Source organism: Rattus rattus, chromosome 5 (genome assembly GCF_011064425.1).
Source record: "Rattus rattus isolate New Zealand chromosome 5, Rrattus_CSIRO_v1, whole genome shotgun sequence".
Classification (NCBI taxonomy): domain Eukaryota; kingdom Metazoa; phylum Chordata; class Mammalia; order Rodentia; family Muridae; genus Rattus; species Rattus rattus.
In genome coordinates, this window is record NC_046158.1 from 123,332,644 (window position 1) to 123,358,710 (window position 26,067).

General features: G+C 43.4%; 1 protein-coding gene across 1 annotated transcript in view; it reads left to right on the forward strand.

Annotated features, from left to right (window-relative positions):
- Pcsk2 (proprotein convertase subtilisin/kexin type 2) overlaps window positions 1-26,067 on the forward strand; it is a 270,294-nt gene that overhangs the window by 133,609 nt on the left and 110,618 nt on the right. Inside the window, exons 3-5 of the mRNA XM_032904319.1 lie at window positions 13,066-13,179; window positions 15,637-15,745; window positions 21,085-21,122. Of these exons, the coding sequence (XP_032760210.1) occupies window positions 13,066-13,179; window positions 15,637-15,745; window positions 21,085-21,122 (261 nt within the window). The remainder of the gene's footprint in view (window positions 1-13,065; window positions 13,180-15,636; window positions 15,746-21,084; window positions 21,123-26,067) is intronic.

Here is a 26,067-nt window from a genome sequence, read left to right on the forward strand (position 1 = left end):
AAACATGTTTGTGGGGATAAATGCAGTGCAGCAGTTTCAGCAGCTCTGACTCATGAAAGACGATATCAAACCCGCAGCCTCCTCCCAAGAGGCTTCACTCTCACCCCTGCTAGCCATGAAACAGGACAAGGATTTTTGTCACCATCTCCTAAAATGCAAATGTACACAATAAAGTATTGATTGGCATGGGTCTGTTAAACCCTTTTTATGGAAGGGAGGAATTAGTTTATATCATGTCGAACAGTTTAATAAAAGTCCTGTTAAATTTATGTATTCTCTCCAGAAAAGTCTCTCTTCAGCTACAAGCTATCAAATCACCGCCATGTTTTTATGGGTCGTCTTGCCTTCCCACATCAAAACATACTCTAGAATCAGAAGGAATTCATGTCTGACCCCAATTTGCATGTCCATGAAATCAACACCTCAGTCTCTCAAGTATCTGACCAGCCCCGCCCTCTGCTGAAGACAGAAGGACATCCATCCCCTCCACAGGCTCAATTTTAAGAAGCCGGTTATGTATCACCCAAGAGCAATGGGGCATTTTCCAGGCGCAGGGGAGGGAGCTTCTTCCACTCAGAAAATGAGCTTGTTCTTAGCATTATTCCAAAGCCAAGGCATTTGTTGCAGCAAGGACTCAGGGCTTCTATAACATGGCTGTGAAGTAAATCCTCCCCATCCATCACAAAAGTCAAGTCATACAAGTCATCATTTTACAATGCGTAAAAGGGAAAATGATTAATTACATAGGAAGACCAGCTTTATCGCTGAGATTTTAGAAGATACGGCAAAGAACAGAAGTTAAAATTACCCACTTCGTTTTTGGTTTTCTTCGTCTCTTTAGTGTTAGGTGTTGAATCTAGTTCCTTGCACGTTCTAGGCCACTGTTTTGTCATACCTCTGAGCTATAATCCCAGCTGGTTTTTTGTTTGTTTGTTTGTTTGGCTGGTTGGTTGGTTGGTTGGTTGGTTGGTTGGCTTTAAGTTATCCAGTATAACCTAAAGTTCACTCTATCTCCCAAGCAACCCCTGAGGTTTCACTCTTACCTGTGCCTCCCAAACTGCTTGGATTGTGGGCCTTTGAAAATGGAGGACAGAAAGACCATCAGCATAGAAATGCAGAAAACCCAGTAAAGAATAAAAGAAGTAAAACAAAAACTAAACAAAACAAAAAACAAAAAAACCACAAACCTACTCTTGGAGGCCCCAGAAGGAACACAGCCTGCTGACAGCTCAGTGTCAGATGTCCAGCCTCCATAACTCTGAGGGCATAAATTAATGTTTAAGGCCACTATGTTTGTGGGAGTTTGTTACTGCAGCCACAGACAACTAAGACACCTCAGAATGAAAATCTGCTTTCTCTGGACTTTCTCCGAGGGCAGGCCTAAGAGAATGGATGGTTCCAAGCCCATCAGGAGTGCTACTGCAAAGCCAATTCATTATGATCTTCATTTGTTCTGCACCACGGTGCTGGGGTTCATTAAACCTGCCACCAGGTGCCCCCTGTATAAGGCCAAGTGTGCTAAGGATCAATAGCTCTGACCTTTATTCCTTGTTGATGTTCTGTGATCTCTGGGTCCTCGGCTTGACATGAATGACTCCTCCGATGCCAGTGCTGGCGATGTACTGTCATTGAGGCCCAACGACCTCAGACATCGCCAAGTGCAGTTTCAACACACATTCTTCTGTACCATTGGCAATTAATAAAATACCAAAGAAAGAAGACTTCACTGCTAAAAAAATATGCTGGCCTTCAAAGGAGACCACAAGCACATGCCCTTGAGGAAGAAGGAGCATAGGAAGGGTTTCTATCCTTCCTTTGGTCACTTCAGTACATCTCTTAGTAGGAAAAAATGATGCCCAGTGTCTTCTTGTTTGAGAAACAGAGGCTAAATTTTCCATAATTCATTTGCATTCTGGAGTAGTCTGTTGTTTTTGTTCATTTTTAGGATGGGAGAAAACCACAGCCTCTGTAACAGCACGTGAACGGGGGTGGGGGGGTGGGGGGTCTTTGCCACTTAAACACATACCACACATAAGGTCTGTGCTAAAGAATCCAAAATCTCAGTGAATGTTCCTTCCAGTGTCCTTACTCCCCTCATCCTTAGTTCTTCCTCCTTCGAGGTGCCCAATGCAACCTTGATCCTTTGTTGTTGGTGACAGCAACACTTCTCCCTAGCCTGCAAAAACTGCCCAAGGCTCTTGAAATCACCTTTCCCACGAACTTCTTTCCCTGTCTCCAATCTCTGGCATTGCCATTGAGAAAGCTCTCTAATTAATAAGTTCTGCACACATGTGGCTAAGTGAGAACACCTGGATGTAGCCTCCTTCCCAGGGGACCGGTTTTCTAAATCATTTAAATAGAGTTGCAATCAATCTGGATAATGAATGTTGAAAATTAAGGCTTAACCCTTTGAGGCTGCACTCAACCCAGGTGCATGTGCCTGGGCCAGGTGACTCAGGTCACAGGAGGCTGCTCTCATACCCGTCAAGGCACACCATGTGCTCCATTAGCTTCAACTCTGTCCCGCATTCCTTCTTGATGATATAGATTCTGTGAATATACTGCTCACCATAATTACCTCAGGAACATTTATAGACTGTTTCCCAGTTCCCAACAGGAACTGTTTCTTACTGGTAAGCTCAGGAGATCAAGAATTATATCATCTCCATGCGGTGCATCAGAGTCAACAGATTCCTAGGAAAGGATCCTAGAGCTAATACAGCATGCCCTCAGGCCAGATGGTCTCCTTCAAACATACTCAACTGTGTTATGCAGCATGGAGGTAGCCAGAGATGATACACCAACAACGAGGACCAGATGGCTTCAAGAAAACTTTATTTACAAAAGTCCAAACTTCTTCTCTAGATGAAAACATAACTCGAAGAATTTGAAGAAGCTGCCTCAAAATATATACAAATATGGAGCCACTGTGCCAGGGTTTGAGCCTGGGTTTTTCTGATTCTATATCTGGTGATTAGTCACCGGGCCTTTAGCACTTGGGAGAATCGTGACTTTGATACACCTGGACCTAGGGTGTCATCCTTTTCTTCCTGGGGCTTTGCATCCCAGACACATCCCACCTGGTATCTCCCATCTCCTGCTTCACCAATGGAACTGGAGGGTACAGCATCATGGGGCTCTGTGATGCAGAGTTAGAAGCTGTGCTTCTGTGCCAAGCTGGAGCCGTCCACGCTTTGTGGGCTGCCTTGTGCACCTTCCCCAGTACCCTGTGGACCTCACTTCATCTTATCCTGCCCCCAATACTGGTGCCTTCCTGAGGATGAGCAGCACTGGGCAGACTGTCAGATGTGAGACTGCTAGCTGGTCACAGCAAGGACAAAGGCTGAGCGCCTTTTTCTCCCTCCTCTTTCTCCATCCTTACCCTCAGACTTTTCCTCCCAGGTATCTTCCCAGGATCCTTCTCTTGTTACACTAGGATCCTTCTGCCCACTGTGATGGGAACCAGAGCTCATACAGGTCTTTGGAGTGATTGTGTGTGTGTGTGTGTGTGTGTGTGTGTGTGTGTGTGTGTGTGTGTGTGTATGAAACGACTATTATGTTATAGTGTCTTGTACATCTCTCAAGAGAGTCCCATAGAGAAAGCAACATCACTTTGGCCACCAACATCTAGGGACTCCTAGCATCCATGTCCTGCCCTCCAGATACCCCAGTCTAGCCAGCCCTTGAGTAACATTTGGCAGAGTATCTACCATTCTCTAATAGTCTTCACTTCCACAAACCAGGCTCCTAACCTTCACTCATAACCCTGGTAATGGGAACCAGAGGGCATTCAAGCTCCTGCCAAGCTAAATCCACATGTTCTTGCAGACGTCAGAGCTGGGATTTTATCCTTTAGCACTCTCATTGGTTCTCTCTGCACTTTGCTCCACTGGAAACCTCTTTCGTTTCCTCCCTAATTGCATTGATTTATGTCATGGCCTACCTTGTGCACAGCACTTCAGATGATGGATAACAGTTTGTTAATATCTTGTCACTGAGACGCAGCAGCTAGAACTGTGGTCAGAGACCCAAAGCCATAGTTTGTTCCCTCAATCGATTGCTTTCATTCTTGCAAGCCGGGCAGACCTCTCTAAATGAGGCTAACCAATGCTGTGCGCTCAGCCATAATTGTGGCTTAACTCCGTGTTCTTTCAAAAGTTGGGATTTGCACATAATTGGGCTTTCCAAAAGTCACACCTGCCTGCTCATGGAAGAAATTAACAGTCTTGGCCACCTGCTTCCTCCCTTCCTGAATCTGAGCTCTCTCAGCAGCTCCTTCCCTCCCCAACCCTCTTCACTCTCTAAATCTCTTTGGATTTTGACACCAGAGCAGATAAACTAGCGCACCTGCATTTGTGGGGCTGCAGCCATCCTAATCCACAGTCAAGGAAGTTTAAGGAACAGAAATGGATGGAAACGAAAGTCACAGATCAGGGCATTGGCAGGACTGTTTGGGGAGACCATGTGGCTGGTTTGGGGTAACCGCTCTGGGCTTTTATTCTTGGCTTGCAGTCAGCCTTCTCCGGGAACCACTCAACAGTCTCTCTGTAGCAGTCTCCTTAACTTCTCTTTCATGAACACACTGAGAGGAAGATTATCAGCGTAGGACACCCACCACCCAAGAGCAAGTTCTCAGCACAAAGGAGATTTATTTGCTCCAGAGGGACAGAGGGCAGGGAATAAAAAGCAAATACAGGAAATAGAGGATGAGGGAGTGGGGGACGGGAACAAAGTAAAGGAGGCAGGGATATTTGTCCCAGAGGGACAAAGGACTGCCTCTGGATAGAAAGGAGATGAACAGGGCACAGGAAAATGGTATTTTATAAAGGTATAAGGGGGAACCCAGTGTTAGGCTGAGGTGTTTAATTCTAACTGAACATGTTAATTAGATGAGCCAAAGGGGGATTTTGATTGCTGGACTTCAATACTTTGATAGCTGGACCTTGGTAGTCAGCCTTAGGAGTAGGGATTGGCCAAATAAGGGAATAGACCTCGGGTGGCCGAATAATGAATAAATGGTGGTGGCTTTAGGAATGTTTCTTAGCAAGGCAGAGGGAATTGGGGAGAGAGGCAAGGCTGTCAGATCCATGCCTGGCAGGCTCAAGCTGGCCTGCGCCCCTTCATACACAAGGGTTGTTTAATTAGGCTACACCCTAGTGACTCACTTTACCTGCGCCCTTCATGGACAAAATCTCCAGATATAATCTCATTCCGAGAAACTGACCACAGGTTCAACCTCTGGGTTTGGAAATGTACAGAAGTTGTTCTGTAACAAGTGGGAACTGTGGCTAGTTAGATGTCACTATGATATTCAAAGAAGCAAAACTATGGTCTCCTGCCTGGAGATGAATAGTCCCAGGACCCATTTAGTTCAGGGTCTTCTAGCTGCTTAGAGCTGGAAAGTACGATCCCCCACCACCTTGCTACCTTGCTAGGTGGAAGAAGTTTGGTTTTAACCTTCCAGTAAGAAACAAGCCTCCACCAAAAAGAAAGGCTAGGAAACTGATATATAGAACAAGAGAGTGTTCACAGATAAGGTTTATGTATTCTTTGGAGACTTTTGCCCTATTCTCAACCCCTACTCCAGTTCTGCATCACCCCCGTCCCTACCTGGAAGGTGAACATAGTGGTCTATTAGGATGGAGTACCTCTGCCTCCTAGTCTGCAAAAGGTCCTCCAAGGTCTTTCAAAGATGCCTCCTCCTCGGTTGGATTTGATATCAGTTCTTGGCATTTGTTTTGTCAGATATGGTCAGGAAAGAACAGGCGAGGACTGGAACACACAGTCCCCAACCCCAGCCGCCCTCATGAATCACTTCCTGTTCCAGCACCCTGGGGTCTGGTTTGAGCCTCTGGATCTTACCAACCAGAGCTGGGGACCTCTGCCCCAAATGTCAGAGAAATGTCAGAGAAACAAAGGCGGTTGGCCACTCTGAGAGTTTCCACCAGGACGGGAAGGAAGCACAGGACCCAGGATTTCCCAAAAGGCCAAGTTCCTCTCTGGCTCCCAGACTACTGGATCAAGACCTCTGGGAGTCACACATTTCTGAAATTCTTACACTCTTAAATATTCTCAGTGGGAGTGCCATTTGGTACAAACATTCTGGAGGGCATCTAGCAGTAATTGCCTTACAAAAGTTTTAAAATCACCTCTTCACTGACCAAGTGTTGGAATCTGTCACCAATGTGTGGACAAGCCTACATGTACACTGTGTGTTTTGTGGATAATCATTACAGCATTGTGAAAACCTATAGCACACAACAACTACCTTACTGGTGTTTGAAAAAGCTTAGGATACAGTGGGCCAGATAGACAAAGCAGAGGAAAGGTAAAAAAAAAAATGGCCACAAGGAAGCCATTTTAATTTTTGTTTCCCCAGGCATGGGAAATTAGGACTTCATTATATCTTCCAGGACACAGATTCAGCTCATAACAATTGTAAACAACATAATTCTTTGTGGTACATAAAATGACAGTGTGGCACAGTCAATGTCATGGCCAACAAATCAAAGTCCAAGTTACCACAACTCATTATTCGTGGGTGTTTTAAGGAACTATAGGAGCATGGGGTCCCTTAGCTACTGGATAATGTTCTGATGGAGAAGATGAAATGGTAGGGATTTGCTATTGTTGCTGTTTTTAATTGTCCCCATCTCTCTCTGTGTGTGTGTGTGTGTGTGTGTGTGTGTGTGTATCTGTGTGTGTCTGTGTCTGTATCTGTGTGTCTGTGTGTGTGTCTGTGTGTCTGTGTGTGTGTCTGTATCTGTGTGTGTATGTGTCTGTGTCTGTATCTGTCTGTGTGTCTGTGTCTGTGTGTGTGTGTGTGTGTCTGTGTGTGTGTCTGTGTGTGTGGGTGTATCTGTGTGTCTGTGTGTCTGTGTTTGTGTGTCTGTATCTGTGTCTGTGTGTCTGTGTGTCTGTATGTGTACATACCTGTGTGTACTCTCAGAGAGGCCAGAAAGGGATGCTGGATTCCCTTAAGCTGGAGTTAGGGGTAGTTGTGAGCTGCTCACTTGGGTGCTAGGGATTGAACTTGAGACCTCTGCAAGGACAGCAAGTGCTCTTAGCCTTCTCTCCAGACCAGAGGCAGAGTCATAAAGAGCAAAACCCACAAGCATGCAAGTAATTTTATTCAGATTATGATTGACAGAAGGAAATGGTCAGACTTGGAGCCCAAATGTCTGCTGGTGATTACTATTCAGCTGTGGATCCTACAAGAGCAAGTGATATTGTGGTCCCTGCGGTCTGAGCTGAGATGTGCATCTGCTCCTGACTCCCTGACCTATGCTGGTGGCTCAGAACCAAAGTGCCACCATCTTCTGTTCTAATTTTACCACATGATTGACAAACCCCAGTACTTAAAAGAACCTGAACCCATCTGCCCATGTTAGTTTCTTTCCTTGCATTCTCTTTCTCCCCCTGTGGGAGGCAGGTGTCTTTTTTACTCCTCTTTCTCCTGGCTCCTCCCAACCCAGCACATTCCATGATAATTAACAGCTGTTTAATTATCAGCCCAGCAGGGAAGGTAGTCCAGTCCTTAGCCAGTTATTTCCCCCACTTAAGCTGACCCAGATTTCTGGAAGGCTGACTGTGCTAAATGTCTTTGGGAACAGCAGTGTAGCTTAATAGAAAGTTAGAATCAATCGGTCAACCTCAGTGACCCTGCCTTCCTATCACACTGGGGCAATGGCTTCTGAACCTCCGACTGACCAGCGGAAGAGAAAGTATTGACTCAGGACCCCCAAGACCAAGTTCTTAGACCAAGTTCTCAGCGGGCAATTCTTGCACAAAGGAGATTTACTTTCCCCAGAGGGACAGAGAGCAGGTATCAGGAACAAAGACAGAAGATAGAGGAAGAGGAAGAAGGGGAAGGGAACAAAGGATAGGGGAGAAGAGGGCAAGGGAGGAGGAGAGGGGTGGTTGTCCTAGAGGACAGACGACTGCCTCTGGGTAGAGAGGAGACAGTCGTGGCACATAGGAAAATTGTTATTTATAAAGGTAAAGGCAAGACCTAGGTCCAGTTCTATGTTCTTTGGTTGGTGGGTCAGACTCTTGAGAGCCCCAAGAGTCCAGGTTGGTTGACTCTATTGGTCTTCCTGTGTCTTCATGTGGGTCCTAAACAACTGGAGTTCAGGCTATCCCAAAAGCTGTTGCCTATACACAGGATATGTTCTTCTAGCTGGGCTTCTGTGTCTGCCCTCAGTAAGAAAGCAAGCACCTAGCCTTGCAGAGAATTGAAGTACTGCAGGGGCTTGGGGGAGAAGACCAGTGGGCCCAACCCACTTAGAGAAGATGGGGAGGGGGAGGGAGAATGACTGTGGGCGTGAATGACCAGGAGGGTGCAGTGAACAGGATAGAAATCGAAAACATTAAATCAAATTAAAAATCTTATAAAAAATTAAAACTAGGGAGGAAACCCCGTGTTAGGATGAGGTGTTTAATTTTGATTGGGCATCTTAATTAGGTGAGTCAAGGAGGGTTTTTGACAGCTGGACTTCAATAGTTTGATAGCTGGACCTTGGTAGTCAGCGTCAGGAGGACAGATTGGCCAAATAAGGGAGCAGGGCTTGGGGACTAACTTTAAGAGCTTGATCCAATGGTTTTAGCATGGCAGAGAGAATTGGAGAGAAGGTCAAGGCCTTTCAGAGCCATGCTCATTATGGTCAAGCAGGTTAGAGTCCCTTCAGTCAGCTGTGACAATATTCCATAGACTTGTGGGATAGAAGATAAAGAACATACCTTGTTCCCTATAAAATAGTAAATAACCATGTTGGGTTACTTTCTGTCCTGTCCTTGGACTGGGCCTACATGGCTTACCCTAAACATACAAGAAACATCTGTTGACTGAGAAATTCTCAGTTGACAACCAGAAGGAGTAGGGAATAGGTGAAGTTATTTGGGTCCCTATGTGCACACATGACTAAGGAAGGTGTAAAAGGTTGAATCAGAACTGTGGAGTACCCATCAGTTCCCTTTAGTTTTAAGAAGTCTTAAGCACTCCTGCTTTCCCATGTTTTTGCTTAGACGTTTGTACAGTTTGGGGAGGCGTTCTAAACCTATGTCTCTAGGTTAATTGTGCATTGTATTTTAGGAGGGGGGAAGCTATGACTAAGACATAAAAATGTCACTGGGATATCATCCAGTGATGGCAGATACTTCATGAAATATATTAAAATTCAAAGGATTGAGATGGGACAGTGAGTCCGGTGGTCTCTTAGTTATAGCGAGTCATATCCTTTAGACACTAGGAAAACATTATCCTGAAATTAGGGGATTTGTCACACATATAATTGTAGCACTGCAATCTTCTCCAGAGCTTTTTCAAAATGGCTTGCAACCTCATCTCTTTTATTATGTTTATCTCAGTTACAATAGAAAGCAAGCTAAACATCCAATATGAGGGAAATAGTTCATACATGACTCTATGGAGGTGTAGAAATTCAAATATGGCTCTATGGCTCTGTGGTAGCAGATTAAAACATTTTATAGCAAGACACTCCAGGAAGAAAGAATGCATGGTCTTGCCAATGATATGATTACTAATTATGCAAAAATTATGAATTAGAATTGAACAAGAACCCAGAAAATAAAAGCAATAGATGTGTCTGAAATCAGCACACTTCTGGAGTTACGCGAAACACGTGTTTGCAAGGACATTCTGCCAAAGCACACCTATGATAGGAAGATATGGATGCAGAAGGCCGGCTTCAGGCTTAGGATTCCCGATTGCAAAGACGGATGATGTCCAGGGACTACGGCACCCTAAAGCATCACCGGTTTCCATTAAAACCTCGTTTGTGGAATTACAATTAATTTTATGGAAACGGGTTAAGCAGTCTTTTCATTAGTGTGTTCCCGGCCTAATTGAGTTTGGAGTGATGGGTGAAGTCATCCCAGGAAGGCCCTTTACACCAGCTCTGCAGTGGGTCCTTTGTTCTTCCACTGCTATAAGCAACAGATAGCTGAGAACTCTCAAACTCTCCCCATGGTAGTTGGTAGTTGTACTTGCTTCCAGAGATTCTGGGAAGGAGAGTTACTATTTCACAGAAGTTATTCAAGGTGATGAGTCCCGCGGGAAATCCTTCAATAGAGGCAGTAAAGGTGTCCCTGTGGTGAGGTAAAGGCCTCCCTGTGAGACCAAATTGGGGAAACAAGTTGGTGAATTCAGACTTCTTCCTTCATAGGCTGAAGGGATGCTCAGCTTAAATTCTTTTCACAGGAAAAGGTCCGGAAAAGAGGCACGTAGTGGCTGTCTCTCTAGACTGAGAACCACACATCTGCTGGGACCTTTTAACTGTTCTTTGTACTAGTGAATTCCAACAACACACACACACACACACACACACACACACACACACACACATATACACGGTGGGAGTGGTGGTATGAGAACATAATGTCTTGAAAATCACTAACTTTATGGAACATAACTGGCCAAAGACCCCAACTGTGGTATTCTGAAAGCCGCAGATCTGTAGCAATGAGGCTATATTCCCTACAGTTGCTCCAGGCTAGTATTAGGGTGCTGAGGCAAGCCCACCTCCCTGGAAAGTCACGGGGCTTCAGTAATGCCCAGCTTTGGGTCCTCAACTGCTTTCTGGTGCTTCCTTAGTCTACAGGGAAGTCAAGAATGCATTTGGTTGACTTTGGTCACCTACCCTTGCTGCTCAGTTTCTTATATTTTTCTCTCTTAATAAAAATCTGTCTGTGCTGCATGTTTCATCCTATTTGGTACATCTATGTCACATCTATGTACAGTGATATATATATATACACATATATATCATGTCTGCAGCTTTCAAAATGCCACAGCTGGGTTCTTTGGCCAGTTATATTCCATGAAGTCAGTGATTTTCAAGACATTATATTCTCATACCACCACCACCACCCTGTGTGTGTGTGTGTGTGTGTGTGTGTGTGTGTGTGTGTGTGTGTGTGTGTGTGTGTGTGTGTGTGTGTGTGTGTGTGTGTGTGTCTGTGTCTGTGTGTGTGTGTGTGTGTGTTTTGAAAAACATCCAAGAACCCAAAACAGTGCTGCACAAAGTCTTTCTTTGCAGGATGTATAGAGTTCCTGGTAGAGTTTGAATTTTTCTGTCAAATGAGCCCAACCTTCATGAGTAGGTATAGAGACTTATGAAGTGAGAACTAACCTCCTCTACGAAATGGGAAGGACTAGAGAAAATCTGGAGTCTTTTTACTCATTGCCTCTTGCCTCACTCTGGCCGTGACCCTCCTGGCCTACTCTCTCTCGTCCACATCAGTGAGAGGTTCTGACAGTGTACGAAAGAAGTGACTCTGGATCACTTTCACAGGGTGGGTACAGGAAGATGCCAGGGGCTCACAGTCAATGGGAGGTCGGGTCAGCTTTGGATGCCCTACAGGGCCTGCCTGTAGGAGGTCTAACCAGGATCCTTTAGAGAGAGTCCAATAAGTAAGCTCTGAGGGAAATGGGTTTCAAGTATTCCCTGTAAGGATTCTTCCTGAGAATCAACTGCTAAGGGAGAAGCCACTAAAGAGGCATCCTAGACTGAGGAAACTCTTGCTGTCTTGACTAGAAGTAATAAGAATTCCATTTCTACTATCATGGAACTTGGTGGATAGTAAGAAAGTATCCTCAGATATTCTAGGGAGAATTGGAGATGTGAAAAAGAGTATTGGGTCACAAAATCTAATAGAAATAATAATAAACATCCATCGGGCACACACCCTTTTGTACTGGTCCTTTATCCTTGAGTTTATAGGGAGTCAGACTGGCCACAGCAATTGGATGATAACATACTGAATGCCTAAGTGGAAAGAAATTCTCTTATTAGAACAAAATCTGGTCATTTCCTGGAGCCTTCTTGAACTAAGAGCTCCCAAATTTCACTGCTATCCAAGAGCCTAGGCTTCTGCCTGCCTACCCAAAACTGAACTATGGGAACAAGGAAAGCAGAATAGTCCTTCAGCCTCTTTTCCAGGCCTCCCCATTTGCCTTCTGGAGCCTTGCAATGGAGCTTGCCTGCTCCTTAGTAGATGACTGCAAGTCTGCTGAGATTTTGCTTAGCTGACTCTTGAATGTGACAATGAAACACGCAAAGGTTGAAAGCCTTCAGCAATACAAGCTATTTGAGCTATTGGGGTTTCACCCTGGACTGTCTCTCAGTCATCAAGCTTCCTTTTTTTTCGGAGCTGGGGACCGAACCCAGGGCCTTGCGCTTCTTAGGCAAGCGCTCTACCACTGAGCTAAATCCCCAACAAGCTTCCTTTTTTTGACAAAAATGTTCTATTGTCTTTTTTCTTTCACTTAATGACCCCAGACACTTCATCTTTCTCAAGAATACTTTCCCCATCCAATTCTTATTTTAAGGAAATCTGTTTTAAGTTACTATTAGCCACTGATAGAGGTAGACATCTATCTGCAGGGGCAAATTCTTGTGTCACTGTACCTTCAAGTGTCTTTTCCCCTTATTTTCAGCTAAAACTTTATGTCACAAGCTCAGCATGCTATGAGGCATCCCATCTATGAATGTGATCTTTTAAACATGTGTTTTAGAACTGTCCACTAAGTGTGAGTTTCTACTATCTTTCCTTCCTAAATTATGAACTTAAACTGAACATGCTCAGAAAGGACTCCTTAACTAAGTCAAGAATAGGCCTAGCCCTGGATGAAAATGGACAGGTCACCTAAATAAAACCCCCCAGTTTCCTTTGGTCCTGAGGGAGATGGGTTCTGCTTTGAAAACAACTCCCATGCTCTCCTTGTCTATGGCAGGTAATAAATCTCTCCCCACTCTTTATGTGTTAGCTTCACCTATTTTGGCTTTGCATTCACTAACTTGTGAACTGACCATACTCAGCAAAACTATCACCAATGCCTGGCTGCCCTGTATAACCACAAGTAAATGATCTTAGACAATAGACGAGACCCTGCAAAGGATTCTCTTCCGTTTGCTAAAGAAAACACACATACATGTGCTTGAGCACAAAGCTTGTTTACAAATAAAATTTGAATTTGTGGCAGTGAGTTCCAGACAAAAAGGGTATTAAGGTTTGTACTTGGGTAACCTGTTGGTATTGTTCCAGATAAAGATGGCCCTGCAGCAAGAAGGATTTGATCGTAAAAAGAGAGGGTACAGAGACATCAATGAGATTGACATCAACATGAATGATCCTCTTTTTACAAAGCAATGGTACCTGGTAAGTTTCTCTATTATTTATAATGGCCCACACTTCTATTTCTTTGTTATTTGGTGGGATAATAACCAGCATCCAGGTCAATGAATGCCTCTACGCCCTTCCATCTGCATAAATGTCTATGTTACCTCCTATTCATCTTGCCCCCTAAGCATCTACCAATAGCTGATCACATGATCTTAAATTGCATGAGAATGAAGACTTGTAAACTAACAGAAAGCCAGATTAAATGTTTAGGAGAAGTAATTCAGAGGTATTAACAGGCATAGAAAGGTGAGAGGGACATGTTGAAGTCACAGTCTTAAGAGTAAGAATCCAACGTTTTCCTGAGCAAGAGAGACGGCATTTCAGCACAGCCTAAGACAATGACAGTGGGTCAGGATTCAGAGCACTGAAACCTAGGCCATCTCATGACAAGTACTTTCTGGTTCATCTACAGTCCATTGGGACCCTTGTGGGTTGATTGCGCTCTGTTTAAAAGATTAATAGGGACAAGAGAGATGGCTCGGTGACTAAGAGCAGGCACTGCTCTTCCAGATGACCCACGTTCAGTTCCCAGCACCTATTGTCAAGCAGCCCACAACTGTCTGCAACTCCACCTCCAATGGATCCCACACCTCTGACCCCTTAGGCACCTGCACTCACTTTCATAAACACACACATATACACATCATTAAAAATAATAAAAGTAAATCTTTTTGAAAAGGAAATCAATGTCTCCAAACCAACCCAAGTTACAAAGCACATTGTAAATGACTGATTTATAACTGTGAGTGATGGCTTACTTTATTAGGATTAAAAGATGACAATCAAGACAGGAAATTAAAGAACGTGGACTGCTACACCATAGGGATAAAACCCACTCTCCCTCCTGAGGCTTGAGTATTTGGCTGTGCCTTGTGCCTTTGGACATAGAATTCTAAAAGCTTAGGTAACTGAATGATGTTAATGTATGTTAATCAGGATTCCGTAGGTTTGTTACAATAAGAGATAACCCCAAATCACAGTAGCCTCTTAAAATCAAAGCCTGTTGTTGTTGTTGTTGTTGTTGTTGTTGTTGTTGTTGTTGTTTTTCTGGTGCTATTTTTTTTAAATGCTTTCACAGCACCTCAAAAAGGAAAAGGGACAAACTATATATGGCTCTTGAACTTCTGCCTAGGTGTGACAAATAACACATGAACTCACATTGTACTGGCCATGGTCACATGACCTTCTAAATAAGAAGGGAGAATATGGAGGAGAGATATAATCTTTAATGTGGGTCTGGAAGGAAAACCTTTGTGAATCATACTAAAGGCACTAATGACCTTCCAATAATGTCTCAGTAATACCAGAACAGCCTCTGGTCACCATGGGCCTCTGCCAACACACACCCCAACCTCACTATTTCTTCATATGCCATCCTTGAGAAAATACATACAGAACCTATATACATGGAAAGAGGCTAGTGAATATATTGGTATGGACCATTCTTTAATCTTCCATTTAAAAAACAATGGAGGGGTTAGAATGATAGCTCTGTCATTAAAATGCTTGTCATGTAAGCGTGAGGATCAGAGTCCAATCCCCCAGAAACCATGTAAAAACCATGTATATAAAATGGCGTCATGTACCTGTAATCCCAGGACTGAGGTGTGAGAGACAGAGGTCCCTTTGCGCTCACTGGCTAGCCACTCAAATCCACTTGGCAAGTGCTCAACCATCTACAAAACCAAAATGGTCACTAAGGAACAGTACCCAAAGTTGACCATTAGCCTCCACATACTTGCACTTAGACATAATTGTACATGTACACACTTGTATTCACGTGAACACACATGTGCATACAGAAAGAACTGAGGAGGACTTTATTTTTCTATACTATAATATACACTGAAGAATAGCCACCTATCTTGAATTTAGTTCAACACATATTTTGGAGAAAGTTTCGGTTTAGCGGTACTATAATTCCTCCAAAGAAAATGTTATTGTCATTTAGTGAAGGAACTTTATTCGGTAATAAGCCAAGAAATTATATGTTAAATTCAAAACATGAGCTAAACAGAGGCTTGACCAAAAAAAGTTTCATTTTCTATTTGGAGGGTTTGCTGTGATAGCCTCTCCAAAATCATTATATAAGATGGTTTTAATTTTCTGTGTGGTGCCAGGATTTAAATATAGGGCTTTGTATGTGCTAGACGAACCTTTTTACCACTGAGCTATATGCCTATATGCCTATAAAGAGAATTTGCAGACAGAAATATCGTTATGAGAAGAGGGGATTAGAGCAGTACTTAATATTTACATAAAAGAGAAAAATCCGTTGTTTATGTGAAACAAATAGGAAGGGAATCTTTTGGGGTGAAGTAGGCCACCCAAAAGTATGTTTCATGAAGGGTGTAGCCTTTATTGGCAACCAAGTATCAGCATATGTCGCAACACCAAACCAATCAGATTTTCTGCTTTGAATTCCTCTATCAGTTCAACACTGGGCAAGCTGACGGAACTCCTGGGCTAGACTTGAATGTGGCCGAAGCCTGGGAGCTGGGATACACAGGGAAAGGAGTGACCATTGGAATCATGGACGATGGTGAGTCTCTCACAGGCCTCACATCATTTGCAAGTGAGTGCCTTTCATGCCTCCAAACGTAAAGACTTGGGTTTCCTAGACGTTCATCAAGCAATTAGCAGTTCCAATCCTGGACCTGATGGCCACACCACAGTTTGACCAAATCCTCCTCTTCCTCCTGATCAGTATCCTGATAGTTAGCGAGGCTCTCAGTAAGTATTGCTTGAACTGATAAGTAAGAAACGAAAGGAACCAAACATCACCTTGCTTCCTTACTCACCTGGTTCTTACAACATGCCTGAAACGTCTTCTAACCCCTTCTGTAAAGCCTTCTGTTTCTCTAGATCCATATTTTAAAGTTCAGTTCTTCAGAATAGCTCCATTTCACATTTTAGAGTTCTGGTTTTCAGCTATCTGGACCCCAGCCCGCAGCCTTGCACACATGCTAGGCAATTGCTCTACCACTCATCCATATGCCCAACCTCCTTGTTTTAAGTAGCCACGCGGGTTGTTTGAACTGCTGAAGTCAACATTCATTTCAATAATCACAGAAAGTTCTATCTCAGACTGTGGCTTTGGGTCCGTGACAAGATTGGGGTTTAGAAAAATTAGTCTGAATGCTACTTTCAGAATGAGTTGACTTTCCGGCAGACTTTGATAATGGTTATCTCATTGACACCCACGTATGTTTTAACAAGTTTTGTGAATTGGTGATTTTATAACTGCCTGGCTTGCCTCTGTGGAGATCCTGCAGTAGCACCACCCTTCAGTCACTTTGCCAGGATGACCTTCTGACCTTGGGCAGCTCATGAGCTCTCCCTCTAAAAGTCTCACTGTGCATTATCAGTTTAATTACCTACAAAGCCTACACAGAGGTGAGACAATGGAGCCTCTCTCGGTCTGAACAACCTCAAAGAACACTGTTGACTAAAAGCAAGCCTTTGAAGCAGAGTTGATGGAGAAAACAAGGGAAAACAGGATGCTCTGAACCTGTTCTGTCTTTGTGGGAGCTCATTAAACAATGCAAAACACTGCCTCCCTAAGCACCTGATGTGTGAGATGTTTTGAAGTGGATGTTAAAAGCCTTCTCTAGCCCTGAGAGCTTTCCCTAGAAGAAAGAACTATGTGGGCAGATGTCAGAGCTTATGAAATATAGTTTTTCCCTCTGAACACTAGGGCTTAGACTACTTTTCAAAGCAGCTGAGGCCAGCCCATCCAGAAAAAGACACATCTAATTTGAAGAAACCACCTAGATATCCTGTAAAAGCTAATGTAACAGCTCTCCGGGAGTCCTGTAAATAGAGAGGCCCACCCTAAATGGGGCTCAACAGTGACCACCTCTCTGATCAACCTCCTGCAGCATTAAAGGCTCCAGTTTCAGCTTCTGTCCATTGCCTCCGTAAATGACACTCAAGTCATGCCTTCCAAAGATGGCCAAGGAGCAGGTGCCGCACTCTGCCCCAGACTGAGAGGCAAAGTCCCACCAGGATGTCCTGTCTGATCTCAGTTCTGTAGGTCAGTGGTGGTCATTGGGATCCCCATAAGTTGAACTGAACTGTCCCTCAATTAAAATTCCTCTACTAAAATTCTCTATGTCTCGGCCACCTCTGCTGCAGAACAAGCCATCTAGAATCACTCTTCTTTTAAGTTACTGTGTCTTGTAGTTCTGTGAGATGATGGGCTCTGCTGGAAAGTTCTGCTGCTGTCTCTAAAGAAGGAAAAGAATGCATTCCATCAGGGGAGGAGGCTTAGTCAATAAAGCACTTCTGTACAAGTGTGAGGACCTGAATCCCCATCCCTAGCACCCACGTAAAAGCTGAGTGCAGCAGTGCATACCTGTTACCCCAGCACTGGGGATCAGTGTCAGATGGCGGAGACTTGCAGATCCCTGAAGCTCACTGGGTGGTCAGTGTCACTGAATCAGTGAGGGCTGGGTGCAGTCAAAGGTCCTGCCTCAGAGAACAAGGCGGAGAGCAACCGAGGAAGACACCTGACATCTCCCTCTGGCCTCTACATGCATAAGGACACATGTACATACACATGCAACACACACACACACACACACACACACACACACACACACACACACACACACACGCACGCACCACAGAGCATGTGTTCAGTATATTCTACTTTAAGAGTTAATCAGACATACAATAACATTAAAACACTATCCAGGTTATTACTTTCATTTAGATCACTCTTTTGTTGGTAGAAAAAAATGTCTTTTATCCTTTACAGTTCTGTCAATAATATTTTCCTTCTCAATCCCAAGTCTGTAACCATTCTCCCAACATTTTTTTCTCTTAACCTCATTAAAGATTATTTCTTGTAATTATAATAAGTATATTTTATTAAAATCTAATTTCCTCCTGGTCTCATATTATCTCTTTACATTCATATTTCCCTTCACAGAGATTACTAATTCTTCTCTTAAACAAAATCCATTTTCAGAACATGGAATCATGTTTTTACAACTAACTTCCAACTTAAAAGGCATGCTGACTGTATGTAGTTGTGGAGGAGGGGAAGGTCATTGTTCAGCTTACATTTATTACAAAACTTTTTGCTTAACAGTGTTAAATAACCTCTGAGTCTTCCTCCTTTAATAAGAAGGATTTTGCCTTCAGGGAACCTTTCCTGATATTTCTGTGTAGAGCAGGGGGCTTTGTAATGGCAGGAAGCCATTTAACAGTGCAGTCTCTTTTCCATCTTCCTGATGCTCCCTTCCTCCCTGTTGTGCACGGTTAATCAGGAAGAACCATTCCATAGAATGTTATTCTGTATTGAAGTCTTCATAGAATGTTATTCTGTATTGAAGTTTTCTCCATTGGAGAAATTAGACCATTCAGCCTCATGAAAGTTCTCAGGACACAGGCAAAATACAGTCAGATCCTGTGATGAAATGTCACATGAATGTCCTCTAGCCCAATTGCTAATAAAATCCTCAAACTTCATAAGCTAAGTCTCTACTGTTCACTGCACTCTTGGCACTTCTGTCTTCCAAGCCCCTACAAGAATGGACCATTAAGTTCTGCCCACAGCACTTAATAGCTTTTCTAGCCCGAAACTCCAAAGTCTTCTAGCCTCCTCCAAAAAAGAAAAAAAAAAGTGTGAGCTGTTTCATCAGTTTCCTCCAAAAATCAGTGTGAAGAGGTTTATCACAAACCCACTTCTCTGAAGCCAACTCTTGTATTAGTTAATTTTCTGTCAGTGAAATAAAATACTCTCCCAAGAAGCAAGTTGGATATGGGGTTTTATTTTGACTTCTAGTTCCAGAGGAAACTCAGTCCATCACGGCGAAGGCATGGAGGAGCATGAAACCAGTCTGGCAGTCAGGAAACAGATTGGTCATACAGCCCCTCACACAGGATACAGAGATCAATAACAGGAAATGGAGCCATAATATAAAACCTCAAAGCACACCTTCAGTGACGTACTTCCTCCAGTGACACTCCACCTCTTGAGGGTTCCATGGCGCTCTCAAGCAGTGTGGCCATTTGAACACCAAGGGTTCAAATCTGAGCCTGGAGGGGACATTTTATGTTCAAACCTCCATAATGGTATTTCTAATGATGATGACAGGAGTTTGTTAGCATGTTTACTGTAAGCCAAGCACTTCCATGAATTGTTTTTAATCTTTGAAAGGTCTTTCCCAGGTAAATCTTAGCCCCATTTCAATGATGGCAAAGTCAAAACTCAGAGATATCGTGTCATTTGATAAAATCCACATCAGTGCTACTTACTGTGTCTGGCACTTGAATAGAACTGGATCCATTGGTCTCAATATCTGTGCTCACCCCAACTCTGTAGATCACTTTTCTTCCTCAGGTCTTTGTCAGGGGAGTAAAGAGAAGGCATCATGCCCATGAGTGACAAGTGACTAGCTAAACTCGCACATCATTGTTCAGTAACTCTCAGTCCATAAATGTGACCAGGAAACAAAGAGAATGTTTCCTTTTGGAATATATGCATCCTAACTCAAGAGGTTTTATTTGGTTTGACTTGGTCTTCTGTTTGGTTTGGTTTGCTTTGGTTTGGTTTGTTAGCTTGGTTAGTTTTGGTTTTGGGTTTGGGGGGTATGAGTTTGGTTAATTGGTTTTTCTTTGGGGTTTTTTTGGGGGGGGTTGGTTTTTGCTCTTTTGTTTTTCACCATAAAGCCTTAGGATGGCCCTATGTAGAATGGCTGGCACAGCCCCAATAACAGTGGCACAGCCTTAGTACACATAAAGCAAAGATACCAGGAGAAGGTTCTTAGTGATAATTCTAGCTTATAAGTCTAGCATCCCAGGATAGTCATAAAATGCATCTACTGCTAGCCTAATCATACCAAATGTATGAGCTTCTTTGAGGCCTGACCTTTCCTCATCTTCAATTGATCAAGAAGGAAATGAGCACAGAGAGGTCAAGCAACCTGCCTAAAGCCATACTTCTCATTGTCATGGTGGTTGGGAGTCAAACAGCTCTTTGGCTGCAAATATCTTCGTTTATAACCATGGCCCTATGTAGTTGCAGGGCCATCCTCCATATATGCACAAACACGGCATATGCTAAGATCCCATAGCACAGCCAAGCTGGTTAGGAACTTTTCCATTGCCCCCTCGAGTTCTACAATGATTTCTAAGGTCAAAATCAAATTTTCTGATGGAACTCGGCAGCATAAATAAACCATAATTCTACCCTAGCAATGACGCCGGAGCACAGAATAGGCTTTGGCTCAAGAAAACTCCAGCCGAGGGAATTGAAGCCTCTGGCTTTCCAGAAAGGCACGTTCTGGAGAGACAAGCATCAGCTCCCAGCTGGCAACACCTCACTAGAAACCGCTAGCTTTCTCCTAATGGCTTTTCTCGCCTAGCCATGCGCCTCTTATTTCTATGCCAGAGTGTGCTCTCCCAATCCGTGGTTCTCCGTGCCCTGTTAAATAATCATCGCTTTTCCTCCCCGGGGCCAGCTTCATTTCAGAGGAGATGCTTTAGAAATGTCAGGATTTCTACAAATCTCTTTTACATCGCTGCAGCGATGAGCCATCCATCTCACAGTCACTAAGCCCCTTACTGCTGACATTTATCCGGAAACATTATCCGTGGGCCCGGAGCTCTAATTGGCTTCACTGCTCTGCAGTACGTCTGGGGGCAGCTGTCTCTCCACCAAGGAAGTGATGCAGCCCTCCTCCACACAGAATGGCAAGGCAAGGCAGAGGGTTTACGATAAGCACTCCTCCCCCCAACACACACACACACACAAAGCCCCCGACCCCCAAAAGTCTTCTGCATCATTCCTGCTGGGAGTATCTTTCCTGGGCAGCTTTGAAGAAACAGTGGCAAGCATTAACCTCCCACTCCTGTGTTATCTTTCCACAGGAATTGACTATCTCCACCCAGACCTGGCCTACAACTATGTAAGTACACGTTGATTTTAAGGTGTGAAGAATGTGTGCTTTTAACCAACCCGCCACATCTGATTACCGAATGTTCTAGTACGTGCAATATGTGTGCACGCAGAAGATCAACACTCTCTCTCTCTCTCTCTCTCTCTCTCTCTCTCTCTCTCTCTCTCTCTGTCACACACACACACACACACACACACACGTGTGTGTGCGTGTGTGTAAAACTCAGATGTTTATGTGCACACAGAATAACAACCACAGACCCAAAGGTGCACACTGTGGGCTTGCACACACGGAATCAGCCCTTCTTATTAGAGCCACTACTGGGAGCTGGCCACGTCCCAAATGGATGGCTTTTTGAGAAGAAGGATAACAAGCTGAAGTTTGGAGGAAAAGACTACCAAGAAAGTAGACAGAGGGAGAGGCAGACAGGAGAGCAGGGTGACAAGGCTTGAATCAACACTAGCGGCAATCCTCACATGAAAGGGATAATCCAGCTATCTGGGTACTTGGTGGCAAAACCTGGAGAACAAGAGCCATAAACTGCAAGAACTCACATTGTAACCATCATTCTGTGACAGTCAGAAGGTCAGTATCTTTTTTGATAAGTTTTGCTGCGCTAAATGTTTGTAGAGCCTTGCCCACCTTTAAGGCGCCTTTAAGACAAGCAAGGACTGTCAGCAGAGACTCCTGACACAACGTTCTCTGACTTTGCACTCCAGCAAGTCATACGACCATTTCCCGATAAACCTACAAGCTCTCTTCACTCTAATTTCAGGAGATATGATATGCAAGCATGGACATGGTCATTTAAAGTTGTGGTTAAGAGCACTAACTGCTCTTCCAGAGGTCCTGAGTTCAAATCCGGACAACCACATGGTGGCTCACAACCATCTGTAATGAGATCTGATGCCCTCTTCTGGTGTGCCTGAAGATAGCTACAGTGTATTTACATATAATAAATAAATAAGTCTTAAAAAATAAATTAAAAAAATAATAAAGTCGCCTCAGCTAAGTTACACTTCCCCATAAGCTTGAACTCTTAAGTTAAAAGACATGATCTTAGTGACTGAGGACTTCCATCTAAAACAAGGGTTTAAGTAAAAATGTCAGTTAAGAAGCAATGCTGTTGACAAGTCAGTTCTCTGGCTGCTTTGTCCTACATGCATCTGTCTATGCTGTATAAAAGTCAAGAGGCTGCCTTTTGTTTTGTGCACTGGGTATCAGGAAACAGGACAATAAAGTTTTTGTTGTTTGCTACACAAGACTTGGCAATCTAGAAGCATAAAATTAGAGCTAAATATCTTTTCTAACACTATATATATGTATAAGATATTATTTATTAGATACTAATTATGTTGTTATTATGTAATATAATTATATTAGATACTAATATATATTCCCTAACAGTCATATATGTATATGTTATATATTATTATATATTGTACTATTATATTATATATTTATAATATATTGTATAAGTAACTGTACAATATAATATATTATATATTAGTATTAGAGAAGATATAATAGAAAAGATATATATATATATACATACACATACACACACACACACACATATATATATATACACATACATACCTACATGTATATAGTGCATCATGGGTTGTCCAGTCACTGTGGCCTCCAAGGAAAATCACAGAAAAATAGATCAAAGCTTTATTGCAGGTGAAAATAACTTATAGCTGTGGGGAAGACAATCATAGGCTGCCTGCACATGGCAGTCTACACCACTGATCCTATCAGTCGTGTCTGGGAACCTCTCTCTAGCCTGTCCCTGAAACCACCTGCCCCACTGCCAGCTAACATGTGTCTAGCTGTCCATTTACTTTCCTGAAATGTCCTGAACTCCTCACCTTGGACAACTCTTCTCTGCATCCCTTTTCTGTGTCCTCCATAAATACAGAGCCCTGAGATGTCACCAATGGGGAACTGAAAAGAACAAATGGTTTGCTTTCTACTGTGCTCTGGTATCCCAGGGCCTCCCCTCTTGGAAGTATGTTTCCCTCAGGGATGATATCCTGCAGCCTAGGAGAACTGCCTACACTTACTAAGGCAATGGTATTTCCCATTCTGCTCTTCAGCCCCATGACCTAAGACATCAGAAGTAGCCACATAGGGCTATCACTGCCTTGTCTCCTGGTAACAAGGTGGGTATGTCCCTCTTGTCTGAAAGACTAATGACGTCTACCTCCTTACTGTGCACAGATTTTAGCTCCACGAAAGCCTAAACCACAAAAGCAATTCTCAACCTTCAGGTCACAACCAATGCATGGCCTATTTGGAAAAACATAGAAGAGATTCAAAACCAGCCATAAAACTATCATCAACCTTAGTATCTGGGGCTTTGGTTCTATGTGTCTTTTTTCTCATAAAACTGAATTCTGACTGCATATTATATTCCCATATCTTCATATGCTGTGAACAATTTTACATTTTTAAGTATCTTCATTATTTTGAGGGCTATGTGGAATTGTTTTACACTGTAATTTAAGCACCACAACTTATTGTTGGACAACCTGGTGTGTGTTTCCTGTGGTTACGTTGATCTAAAAGGGAGCATGACAGACGGTAACTTGCTTCACGGAGGGACCGGACAAACCCACTACTCAGCTTCTTTCCTGACCTGAAAGAATTCTGGGAAAAAAAGAAAATGTAAGCAGTACATTAATTATGTTTCCAATTATTTTAATGTATATTGTGGAATGAGATATTCTGCGTCTCCCATAATGTCTCTCAAGTAAATTGCCAACAATGGGTTGGCAACAGTAAAGGCAGATTTTCAGTTCACCTCAAGGGTGAACTGTCTTGTGACTGAAGCTAGTGAGAACATAGGGATGATGTCTGAAAACACAGACCTGGGTTGTGGCCGCTGGGAGGGGATGCTGAAGAGATGATATGCACACTAACTTTAATCTAGATCATTGGTTCTCAACCTCCCTAATATTGTGACCCTGTAATATCGTTCTCCCAAACATAAAACACAGCAACCCAAGAATATAAATTATTTTCATGTTATATCATAACAGTAATTTTGCTATTGTGACGAATTGTAATGTAAATATCTGTTTCCCAGTAGTCTTCCTGTGTCACTTGACCCCCAAAAGAGGTTGAGAACCACTGATCTAGATAATATCTATTAAATGAGTAGAAAATGTGAATTATATTTAAAGATTTACATGTTGATAATTTCATCCAGAACAAGGTCCGAACACTCTTTAAAGGACCTGGAACCTTCCAAAGAGTGAGTGTACACCTCCGTTTGTTTATGAAATTTACTGGCTCTTTAGCATGGTGAGAAAGTAACCACCCAACTACCTCACTCTTAATTATTCCATAGCAGAGAACCCTAAAAGACCAGTTCTCTCAGAGCATGGTGTCTCTCAGTCTTCGCAGAGTTGAGACAGAATTTAACAATACAATTTGTCTTCTTTATTTTTAACTAAAAATGCTTACACAATCATTAAGCCTAAGCGGAGTCAACCTGCAGAGGAGAGCAGTGACGTCGGCAGACGAGGATAGGCTCAAGCACTGAGTGAGAAAAAAAAAATTAACCGACCTCATCTTCACATTACTGAGTAATTTAATGGCTTCGTTGTGATGAGCTCACTCCGGCGCTCTTCTAGGAAAAGATTCTTTGGGGAGGTTCTTATTCGGGTTTTCCCAGAAACAGATCCTGAGACAACAGTTTCAGCAGAACTACTTTCTTTCTGCATGGTGCCAGAAAGCAGAAATGGAGGAGAGGAGGTAGCCATGATCGGTATTTTCTCAAACATCTGACCACTGCAGGCAGCTGGAACTTAACCTTACTCGGACAATCTAAGAGATGATGTAGAATGAGTGCACCAGAGTGCCAGAGCCGTCTCAGCTGGCATGGGACACCTGGGGACTCTGGGGACTCCACCCAACTCCTGCAGTTACAGTTCTTGGTGTAGGCTGATCCCAGCGGACCCTTAGACTGCCTCTTGACACTGGAGGACAGCCTCCATCCGTGTTTAACAGTGGATGCTCACCAGAGGTGTCAGCCAAAGGATATGTGGCAGCACCTGCTACCATTGTGCGCCGTGGAAATCTCTTAAAGGTTAAAATAAACTAAAATGTTCTACATTGTGGGAACTAACTCCTCCTCTTCTTTATTAATTTACTTTCAATAAGAAGTGAAAATTCCACCCAAAGCAAGGTTCTTTTCCCAGCTTTGTTATTCTGTGTAGCCAAAGAGAGAGAGAAGGGGAGTGTGCTGGGTAGTTTAGGGCTCTTTCCACTAAACTAAGAATCAAAATACTTTGAAAATTGCAAATCAATATATAAATGTAAGTCTTTAGCGTTAATTTAATTCAGCAAATCGACGCCGAGCCTGTTGAGTGGAGAGCGAAGGATAATAGCGGCCACTTTGTGATTCTTCTATTGTTCTCGGGGTCTGACCCATCCGTAAGGACTTACTATTCCAAATAATTAAAATTCTCCTTTTTTCCATCCCTAACGCAATAACCATGAAATGAATACTGGCCAAGAGAGGGTTTTTGAACCAAGTTAGAGTCTCATTTCCTCATCTTCCCTATGCTTCGACAGTCTGAACCATTTCCCTAACTCAGAACAGTCACCGTGTGCTAAGGCGGGTGCAAGACTGTCGGAAGAGACGCCAGGAAGGTGCAGGTACCAGCTGAGTAAGGTGCAGGCAGGGAATGTCACACAGCACGGCTTAGGAGCAAGCAGATGGGAAAGTGACTCTGTTCTGTGGCTCGAAGCCCATGATAATTCCAGACTTGTGTCTGTAGCACTGGCTCAAGGCTGTGGCTGCTAAGTCTGGGGCAGAAGGACGACTTCTCTAGGAATGTGTGGCATGTGGAAGAGTTGGCAGTTTCAGAGCTTGGGAGCAGATGGGGCAGAGTCTCATCTTTGCATCATAGGCCTGCCTTGCTGAAGTCACGAGTCACAC